The sequence below is a fragment of the Mucor mucedo genome, assembly GCF_025094135.1.
Source record: "Mucor mucedo strain NRRL 3635 chromosome Unknown EV154scaffold_58, whole genome shotgun sequence".
In the NCBI taxonomy this organism is placed as follows: Eukaryota; Fungi; Mucoromycota; class Mucoromycetes; order Mucorales; family Mucoraceae; genus Mucor; species Mucor mucedo.
In genome coordinates this window covers 94,704-105,575 of record NW_026252342.1, presented here as the reverse complement: position 1 = coordinate 105,575, position 10,872 = coordinate 94,704, and the positions used below count along the sequence as shown (strand labels likewise).

Genomic DNA, 10,872 nt, shown 5'->3' with positions numbered 1-10,872 from the left:
GTTGATGATTGACATTCTCCATAGTTACTCCACGATGCGCTGCTTCGAAAGATATAAGGAAGAAAGAGATATATTTGTTTATTGAAAAAAGGAAAATAAAGCGTGGTTCAGACAGCATGTATCACATTGGATGTCGGAGTGGAATCAACTAGAATTGTATTAGGAACGACAAACATTAAAAGTTTCTATTGGTTAAGAAAATTTTCTCGTGTCAAGATTAAACATTCTATTTTTATTTCCCAAAAATTCTATTTTCAAACGCAATTCACTGTATTAATAAAATAGACAGTTGCAATGGACATAATTACAGAAAATTCGCATAATGCTGTTTACCAAAAATGTTTATTAATAGTAACTTTCTTAGCCGGTCCAGTAAGCAGGTGAATCACATGGGGAGGTTGAACCATTGTTTTTTGTGCCTGGGTATAATTTCTTCTATTAAAGGGAATCAAACTTATTTTTTTTTTCTTTCTCTTCTTTTCTTTTAGTTTCCAAATCTTATATTTTTTTCCCTTTCTCTCTCTTTTTGTTTTTAAATTTCATGTTTTCTTTCAAACACGCGTCTTCAGCAACAGGAAATATGTTACATTCGAAAAAGTCAACAAACTCATTACTACAATCTGCAACAAATGACAGTAAGATCTCGGTAGACTCAGATACAGGAACGGCTATCCAGGATATGAAACCATCGTTTACACTTCGAGTAATAAACCCAGACTTTTACGAAGGGGATAATGAACCACCTATTCAACCATATAAGCCCACGCTTGTATCAAATAGTGTTTCTTCTACTCCTGAGTTACGACACGCTACCATCCAACAACAGCCACAATCAACTTCTGTTATTGTGGTACCGTCACCTATCAGTGCACCAAATTCTTGGCGGAAAAACACTGACCATTCCTTCTCCGATGTCGCTTCATCACCTCAGCAACAGCCAACAGTTGGTAGAAAAGTTTCCAAAATACTGGTGGAAAATCAAACTCCAAAAAATAATGAATTGGAATTATTGCCTCCTTTAGAATTACTTCCTCCGTTATTAACAATGAATGAATCTTACTTACTTTCTCCCTCAACCCCTCCAACATCTGTTAGTGGCGATTTGTCTCCAACAGCTTTAAACCAAGTATCACCATTAGAGGCATTATCCATCAAATCCAACAAATCTTCACCGCAACCACCCATGTTACCGCAGCATCACCCTGACTATTTTACAAGTAAGGGTTCTCCTTCTGTTGCTCAGCAATCAATTAATGCAATGATTATTCCTTCTGCCGAATTTACAGTATCACCTGATGAGTTAAATGATACTCCTACTTCACCCATTGAACCTCAGATCCACAGATCAAATCATGAATTACTAACTGGAGGTAGCCGCAGTCTTTCTCCCCCATTAGGAAGATTGTCCACTCAGCATTCTCGTACTCCCTCATATACACCATCCTTCTCTGCATCCATGATCAACCAGCAACAACAAGCATCCTCAAAATACAACAAAGCCTCTTACAGTCTTACAAATCATCCAGATGCCATTAAGTTATATAGAACAATGGCTTTAAAGACAGGTGACCCAACCGTTCAGCTAACATATGCTAAATATCTGTTGGAAGTGGCTAGTCTGTATGACTCAAAGGAAAAGAGACAACCGTTTAAACCCAATTTGTCACTTTCCCTGCCATTGCTTAAACGACCATCCGGTAGACCTAGCAGTGTTGCCAGTAGCCGTCGTAGTAGCATAGATACTCATATGAGCGCTTTTAGAAGAGACTCTTCAGCTACCATGATGCAAGTACCTTCAAATGAAGATGAGGATGCCACCAAAAAGAAGAAAAAGAAGATGTTGGAAGAGGAAGGTGTACGCTGGATCAAAAAGTTGGCAAAGCAACGAGTAGGTGAAGCCGCCTACTTATTGGGGCTATGGTATGATCGCGGCATGTATGGATTTAGAAAAAGTTCAAAAGCGATTAAATTTTACGAAATTGCTGCCAACGCCAAGGTCCCTGAAGCCATGTTTGCAGTTGGTCAATACCACGAAAGAGAACAAGACTACATGACTTCTTTCCAGTTATATGAAGATGCTGCAAGTTTAGGTCTGGTTGAAGCACTTTATGTAAGATCAAATCAAAATTTTTTTATCGTCATGTCTTAATATATTTTTTGTTCTATATAGAGAATTGCGATGATCAATTTAAACGGCGAATTTGGTTCTAGACGCAATATTACTGTAGCAATCCAGTTGCTTATGAAGGCGTCTGAAAAATCGACAGGCACTTGTCCAGAAGCGCCATATACTCTGGGTTTACTCCTTACAAATGAATACCCGTCTGTTAACATACCTAGGTAATGACGATTGTATGAGTATATGTATATGTATTTATTTTCTAATGTTTTATATAGCGAACTAATTCAGACATATGGCGGCACATTTGCAGCTACAACATATTTAGAATATGCAGCTGACATGGGCATGTCTGTAGCTCAATATCGACTAGGTTGCATTTATGAAAAAGGTCTTTATGGGATTCGTGTCAATTTAGCAAAGGCATTTAGCTACTTTGAGCTGGCAGCAACTACGAATACTAATGGATATGCCATGTTAGAGTTGGCAACTTTATATAACCAAGGTGTTAAGGTCCCACAAGAGCAGTTAGAAGAACAACTCTTGATTTTTGAACATGATGAGTCTGGATGGATGCAAAACCAACTCCGCGATGAAGATGCAGCATTCAGATGGTGTCATTTAGCCGCAGATCAGAATATACCTGATGCATGTTACTTATTAGGGTTAGTAATATGACTATACATGTAAAGAAAGAGTATTTATACTAACATTTATATATAGATGGTACTTTGAAACTGGTATTGGAATACCAAGAGATTTCCAACAAGCGCACCATTATTATTCCAAGGCAGCAAAAAAGGGAAATCATAAGGCAGCTCAAGAAAGGGTCGCTTTGTTAGAAAGCTTAGTCAAGCATCAAAAGAACGAAAAAAGACGCACAATTACTCAAGAAAAAAGACGAACGAGTAATGCTAATATTTTGAAATCTAATAATAGTAAAGAATCGACTTGTACTATCATGTAAAAATATCCTTAATAAAAAAAAATATATATAAAAAAGTGTCTTAAAAAACACTTTATATACCTCCCAAAACTTCTTTTAATCTTGTAATACAGGAGTCAAGGGGAACCTTCGCATGCATCCTTCAATTTACCCGGCAGATAAAACTTGGCAAAGTTTCATAAGAGGGTCGTTTATTTATTAAACAAAAATGCTTGATTCATTGTCCTTTGATAGGCAATGCATTAACAACAAAAAGAGAGACTTTAGCATATTGTGTTTAATTATTTTTGATAATGTGTATGAATATAGTATTTACATAAAAGAAAGCAGATGATTCTAATATCAGCGCTTTTTTTCTTCGCCGAAATTATGCAAAATAGCTTCATAGCAAAAGAACATAATCGCAGCGTTTGGTACGACACGCATGAGATGAGCAGACATGCCGCCGTATAATGCAACTACACCTTCCTCTTTGACGATCAACTTTAAGCATTGCAAAAGTCCAGTATATTTGACAGTTCCGGTCTTTGAAACTGGTTCTCTCAATCTTGTTCTTATGACTTCATGCGGATATGCAATACAAGCGGCTACTAACTTTGCTACTGCAGCAGCACCTAAATTACCAATCCATGCCTGTGCACTTTTACCGCCGATCGTCCTCTTATTTTCCAGTTGATCAGAAGATTGGGCCCATCTCTTCTTGAGATTTTCGTACATAACCCACTGAATAGTACCTTCAGCGACACCAAGGTATGAAGCACTCATACCTTTATATAACCCTTTAATACCTTCATGTTTTAATATCTGAATACCACAATCAAAACTACTCGAGTAAAGTCTTTGCTTTCCTTGTAGCTGCAATCGGGTTTTGATCACCCAAATGGGGTTGGTTACAGTTGAAGTGACAATGCCTAATCGAGATTTGTGTTACACAAAGATGTTTTACATTAATTTTCTTTGTCTTCATACCTGCCGTAGCAGCAGAAGCTAAATGAACTACTGCTGTTTCCTTTCCATGGTTTAACTCAGTAAATATTTTTTTACCGTTTCCATATGTATAAAAATTGATGGCTCTGATATAAATAAATATGACAAATCCAGGAAAATAAAAAATAAAATCTTACCTTGCTGGAATAACACCGACCAAGTTAGGTCCAAGACCTTTAAAATAACCTCGAATCCCTTCAATCTGCTTTATTTGTCTACAATACATGATAAGTAACTATTGACAGGAGCCCATTTCTCTTGATAATTACACTAATAATTTACCGGTCTCAAAAAAATGACCAAAGATAAAGTTCGTACGCTTGAAGTTTCTTTCTGCTCCTTGTTGATAAAACGTTGACTGTAAAATTTTAGTTTACTGAAAATGAAGAAAAATTTCAGAATTACCTGTAACCGAGTTTTGACAACGTCTAAAGGAGAGGTACAAACAGCTCCGACAAGTCCACCGACACTTTAATTGACACAATGTTAGAATTTACAAGCATGTATAGCGTTACTTCTGCATACCCTCCAGCAATAAAATGAACATAGGATTTAGTTTCTTTTGGGAGAGTTTGCTTTTTTACTTGTAACTCGTTTGACCCAAGAATGGCTGTTGTAGTCGACATTTATATTTTTTTTTTTCGCAGTGAAAGGAACTAAAAATAGGAAGAAAAAAAAAAAGGTCCACCCATAGTAACTTTGCGACAGGGAACAAATGGAGGCTTAGGGGATATAAACTCCGCGATCCATATGTGCATAAACGTAAAAACTTACCAAACAGTTTGTAAGTGACAACAGCAGCAGCAGTAGCGGCAGATTTTTTGAAAGACCAAAGCCGGTTTTAATGTAATAAAACTATAAAAACTATAAAAAACATCACATAAACATCGTAAACGGGATACAATAATTGTATTAAATCGCCAATAAATTCTTAAACTTAACCCGCTAATTCGATTCTACTATATATTCAACCAATAACACTTTTATTGAATCATCATACACATAGGTCTCCTTCTCTTTTTCTTCGCAGTAAAAACTAATGAACCACTCTATATAATAACTTATTTGATATGTATTTGAATAGGTGCGTATAAATGCGACGCATTATTCTAGACTACGAAGAAATGATTTAGAAAGGGGTCATATTCATATTTTTAGATATAAACATTGGGGTTTTGACTCTTAGACATCTATACCTCTTCAGTATGTGGCACAATCTAACGAATTGTAGAATATTACAATATCGCAAATGGCATTGCTAAATCAGCAGAATATTCCATACATTTTAACCTCAAATGGTCTCATAATCCAATTGGAACATTTGTAACTAATTCGAACGGCGATAGTTACAAAGCCAAAGGGATTCGAGTAGAGTGTGTACCTATTTTGTTTAACTAAGTACACAATAAACCCAAAAATAAATTAGCCTATAAAAGTAGGCAATTGTTATAGTATAAATAATCAAAATTATAAAATGGTTATTGTACTAAAGTTTTTGAATTGACTTTGTATAATTACAAAAGTTTGAGGTTCAAATCCAATAAAAACTATGTAAAAACCACATTTGTACACACATTTTCTTTCCACTTAACACTTTTTAATAGACCAAGTCATCAGTTATATATCTGGAAGTTGCAAGCAAAGCTTGTGCATTGTAATGATCTTTTTAATCTTTAAACATTTTCGCAGAGATATCTAAAGAAAATTTTCCTTGATAGATATGATCACATTTTTTGCCATTGTGTATGGGAGAGAAAGGTGGAGAATTTGTCTCAGCTGCTGCGATCACTTGATAACTGCTCATTCAAATCTTTATTTTTTCAGTAACTACCTACTCTACTTATTATAAATGTTTTCCAACTGCCAAGACCATCGTTTAGAAAAAAAAATTAAGCAGCACATTGGCTTAAAATTGTACTTAAAAATAATGCTTACTGCATCACACGATCAATTGAAGAAAGCGAATTGGAAGACGAGAATATATTTATTCCGTTTTTAAAAAAAAGCTTCTGAAATGCTTTTGGCAAACTTTAAATTTTACTTGGGTTTATTGTACTGAGGCGTACAGATTGCCATATGGAGGATACAACCCCACATACCGGAACAGAAAACTTTAAGCTTAATTTTTTTTTTTTTTTTTTTTTTTTTGACAGTCAAGAATAAAGTTTTGGGATTGCAATTATAACATCTCATTTTAACTATTGATCTATCAGTATTAGTTATAAAAGTTTTCTTCAAAAGAAAGCCTTCAATTCCAAACAAGTTAACTATTTGATAAGATAGGCATGACTTAGACAACGATTAGCCACAACGCATTAAAGGAAATATTACAACGTATCAGCTGCGCTAATGTGTGGCTATTTACTTCACCATGTATAGTTTATTTTTAGCTACAATTTGATGAAAGCCGCACGGATCATTTAATATAAAATCAATCAATTTTTTTTCTTTTCTTTTTATTTATCATATCTACAATAACATTTATTAAATGCCTTTTTGTCGGAACAGAAGCAAGCCTAAGACGGTTCGTCATAATCAAGGTAAGCTTACATTAACTTAATATATAAAATATAACAAATCAAAATAAGATTCTAATATTTGTTGTTGTAGTTGCAGTTGCTCCTATTTATGACACCAACAATAACTTTTTAATGGGCATACATTATTATGAGATAAAGGATTACCCGACAGCAATGTTGAAATTTGAATTAGCTAGCAAAGAGCCAGTTATTACGAATGAAGCTGGAGTTGTGACACATAATTATACCCCTGGATCTTACTTCTATATGGGAAATATTTTGATGCAAAAAAATGACATAAAGAAGAGTGATTTTTCTGAAGCATTAACTTTTTTCCAAATGTCTATTGCAGCAGCCGATGGAGGTCCACAGTATAACGATGATATTTACAACATTATGGGAAACATTTGCAAGCATGGTGATGACACTTATAGAAAGAATTATGAGCACTCCATAAGCCATTACATGAAGGCCCATGAAACGGGAAAATTCCCTGAAGCAAGTTTTCGTATTGGTGAATTGTGTTTTCTTCTTGGGGAATTCGATCGGGCAAAACATTGGTTTGAAAGATCAATTTCTTTAATGTCGTCAAGAGGCATAAATAAATACAGTAGATACATAAAGCGTGCAGAAGGTAGTCTCGCATCCATTCTTCTTCATCAACAATCATACAACGAGGCATATCATGCATTCAAAAGGTTACTGGGAAGATATGGTGGAATTCCTGAATACAACATTGGCTTATTACTTAAAAAGAATCTGGTCCCGAACTGTATCATTTGGCCTCATGAGAAGTATTTTATCGCGTCTGCTGAGCAAGGTTGTAGCTATGGACAACATTACTGCGGTCTCATGAAAGAACAGGAAGGGGGCTATAGAGATGCAATGGAGTTTTATAAAAAGGCCCTTGCACAATTTGATGGTAAAGCAGCAAATAGCATTGGAAATATTTATTATAACGGCAACAGTGAATATGAATCCGACAAGCATTTGGCACTCGAGTATTATAAGAAGGCGATGAGTTACAACTTTAGCGAAGCGAGGTTCAACGTTGCTTTGACTCTTAGAGAACTTGGCTTAGATACTCTGTATGCTCTTACTCTATATAAAGAATACTATAACGATGCTAAGTCATCTAAGCGGTATGAAGCATGTTTACAAATTGGCAAGATTTACAAAGACTTTAAAGACAACGACCAGTCGATGAAGTGGTGTCAAATGGCAGCAGACCATGGTATTGCAGAAGCCCAGTTAATTATCGGCAAAGCTTTTCTTAACGGTACATGTTTTGACAGAGTGAATAACTATGATCTAGCGTACAAGTATCTTAGAAATGCAGAGAGAAATGGATTAAAGGAAGCAACACCTCTAGCCGTTAGTATAAAAAAGTATATTGTTATGAAAAAGAGACCGCAAGATGTGATCCTGTATAAGGCTGTAGTAGAGAACTACCCTGTATTTGCAGGAAGATCTGTTACGTTCTCTTACCGAACAATTTAACGCACTATTTCACATACTTACACAACATACATATATTGCATTTACTTTTTATATTATATATTATAAATTATTATTTATACACTTAGACCTAATATACAGCATTATAGATTATTATATACTTTACATTGCACATCATTAATAAAATAAGATACGATTCGATTATAGATTGTGACTAGGTCATTATACTTTTTATAATATATCAGTATAATACATGAAAATAAAGATAATCACTGGTTTACTCAGATTGGAGCGGCTTAGAACGCATCGTACACACTGATGACAAAATCATGAAAATGAAACACTGGTGATCAGAGTGTAACCTGCATTATGCAAGCTTGCTTTTTAGGGGGCTGTTTCTCATAATAACTTGAACAACACCAGTACAGTGTATGGTACCGATAATAGTGTGAGGGAAAATAATAAGTGTTTTCAGTTTTCATTAGATAACAAAGTTGTTGGTCTTGTTCTGCTATTTGAATTTTCTGTACCATTTATTTTTAGATAACAGGCATCTATGAGTTTTCAGATTTGTAGACTGACTTTCAATATACACTGCCAAAGTCACATCGTTTTTAATCAGGGCCCATTTACATATTATTATTTTTTGCATACAACGCAATGTCAACAATGTTGCTTAGTTTAATTAAACGTCAAAGTCTACCAAAGAGATTAATACAACGCTCTTTTTCACAAACAAGTAAAATATAGTAATTGGAATAAAAAGTTGTATTGGCGACATTGACCATGGCCTATTAGCTTTTCGTAGAGAAAGAGTGGTTAGTTACCCAAGATTCGCGATTCATCCGGAAATACATGGTCGATGGGTAACAGCAAAAGACATGCAACGTTATCAAACTCTGGAAAAGGGAGAAAAAGTGGAAAATGATTTAGTGACCATAACAGGTAGAATTGTGTCTAAACGCGAGTCAAGTGGTAAACTTGTCTTTTATGATATTGTCCAAAATGGAGAAAATTTGCAAGTGGTGGCCTCACAAAAACGATTTGGTGGCAGTAAAGAAGATTTTGCGGAAAAGAATCGGGATTTATGTAGAGGCGATATTGTTTGTAAGGTTTTTGTCTTGTAATTGCGTGTGTTTTGGGGGCGCTAATTTTTGTGTTATACATAGCATTTACGGGTGTGCCTGGAAAGACAGATCGTGGACAGCTTGGTGTGTTTGTGACCAGAGAAATGAAAGTTTTGTCACCTTGTATTCAAGATATTCCTCGAACCGGTATCAAAGATCCCGAGAAAAGATTTAGAGCAAGACATTTAGATTTATTAGTCAACCCAGAATCTGCTAGAATTTTAAGAACTCGTACCAAAATTATCAAATTCATCAGACATTTCTTGGACGATCGTGATTTCCTTGAAGTGGAGACACCTGTCTTATCTGGAAAAGCAGGTGGAGCAAATGCAAAGCCATTTGAAACTCATGCTCATGCTTTGGATATGGATATGCAATTAAGAATTGCACCCGAACTCTATTTAAAGCAGTTGGTCATTGGTGGTATGGATCGTGTGTATGAAATCGGAAAGCAATTTAGAAATGAGGGTATCGATGCTGATCATAATCCTGAATTCACTACCTGTGAATTTTATCAAGCTTATGGAAATTTAGAAAGTCTGATGAATGATACAGAAACACTGTTGTCAGAGATGGCAGAACATGTCTGTGGTGATACACCCGTTGTCTCTAGATCAGGAGATGTTATTGATTTTAAGACACCTTTTAAAAGAATCAATGTGACAGATAGGTTAGCAAAAGAACTGGGTACACCACTTCTATTCCTAGATAGCCGAGGTAAAAGCTTATATATTGAAAACGGTATCCAGGTAACCTAATTTAACTTTAATAGATGCTCTCGACCAATTAATTGTATTGTGTACAATACGTGGTATTAAGATTTCAGGACCACTAACCCTGTCAAGAATTTTGGATAAATTAATCTCTGAATTTATCGAGCCTGAATGTATCCAACCTACCTTTTTATTTAATCACCCGCTTGCATTGAGTCCGTTAGCAAAAGATGCAGTTGATCCCAATGTAAGTTTGTTTGTTTTGGTTTTGTAAGTATTAAATCACTCATGATTTTATTTATTTATTTGTTTTTAAAGGGGCAAACGGTTGCTGCCAGATTTGAGTTATTTGTTGGCGGAAAAGAGATTGTAAATGCGTACGAGGAGTTAAATGATCCAAATGAGCAGAGACGAAGATTTAAATTGCAGTTGAAAGATAGAGATAACGGAGATTTGGAAGCGCCTATTCCTGATACTGATTTTTGTGATGCATTAGAGTATGGGTTACCCCCGACAGCCGGTTGGGGAATGGGTGTAGATAGAGTAGTTCAACTATTGACAGGAGCAAGCCATATTCGTGAAGTATTGGCGTTTCCTGTGATGAGACCGCTTACAAAAGAATAAAATTGAACAAAAAAAAAAAAAAGTTTCTTTTTTATTAAAATTTTTGGGAGTGGAAACGGAAACAATGTTTTATAGTTCCACTCCTTCGTCGTCCATAAGACAAAGACAACACTTCCACTAAATATAACTCCCTCGCGGAGAGACGAGGGATGGGGGATAAGGTATTGACTTTTACCATTAATATGACCTAATCCCCCACAACGGCATAATGAGTCCACCCCAAACCCCCCGAGCGAGGACCAAACAATGAAGTTTAAAAACCATTTGGTTCTCCCCAAAAAGGAAGACATCATCCAAGCAACCAGGCAGCAACCAGGCAGCAAACAGGCAGCAACCAGGCAGCCAATTTGTTTTAACCTCCCCCGACGGCCGAGAAAAG

The 10,872-nt window shown here is 35.7% G+C and overlaps 4 protein-coding genes across 4 annotated transcripts; 3 read left to right on the top strand and 1 right to left on the bottom strand.

The window, feature by feature from the left end:
- Positions 1–487: 487 nt before the first annotated feature.
- Positions 488–3,154, top strand: EV154DRAFT_603383 (uncharacterized protein). Its single transcript, XM_051607350.1, has 4 exons — positions 488–2,110; positions 2,171–2,340; positions 2,398–2,784; positions 2,843–3,154. Exons 1-4 carry the CDS (start codon positions 542–544, stop codon positions 3,084–3,086), a joined length of 2,370 nt encoding a protein of 789 aa, XP_051456657.1. The 5' UTR covers positions 488–541; the 3' UTR covers positions 3,087–3,154.
- EV154DRAFT_254840 (mitochondrial carrier domain-containing protein) lies at positions 3,067–4,310 on the bottom strand. Its single transcript, XM_051594624.1, has 4 exons — positions 4,190–4,310; positions 4,035–4,138; positions 3,147–3,976; positions 3,067–3,075 (listed from the first exon to the last, which is right to left on the bottom strand). The coding sequence occupies exons 1-3, from the start codon at positions 4,276–4,278 to the stop codon at positions 3,408–3,410; spliced, it is 762 nt and encodes a 253-aa protein (XP_051456656.1). The 5' UTR covers positions 4,279–4,310; the 3' UTR covers positions 3,067–3,075; positions 3,147–3,407.
- Positions 4,311–6,540: 2,230 nt separating this feature from the next.
- On the top strand, positions 6,541–8,071 carry EV154DRAFT_590569 (uncharacterized protein; the record flags this gene model as incomplete). Its single annotated transcript, XM_051606880.1, has 2 exons — positions 6,541–6,592; positions 6,663–8,071. The coding sequence occupies 2 exons, from the start codon at positions 6,541–6,543 to the stop codon at positions 8,069–8,071; spliced, it is 1,461 nt and encodes a 486-aa protein (XP_051456655.1).
- Positions 8,072–8,657: 586 nt separating this feature from the next.
- Positions 8,658–10,512, top strand: EV154DRAFT_511959 (lysyltRNA synthetase putative). Its single transcript, XM_051601871.1, has 5 exons — positions 8,658–8,768; positions 8,828–9,136; positions 9,199–9,873; positions 9,929–10,116; positions 10,188–10,512. Exons 1-5 carry the CDS (start codon positions 8,690–8,692, stop codon positions 10,491–10,493), a joined length of 1,557 nt encoding a protein of 518 aa, XP_051456654.1. The 5' UTR covers positions 8,658–8,689; the 3' UTR covers positions 10,494–10,512.
- The last annotated feature ends 360 nt before the right edge of the window (positions 10,513–10,872 follow it).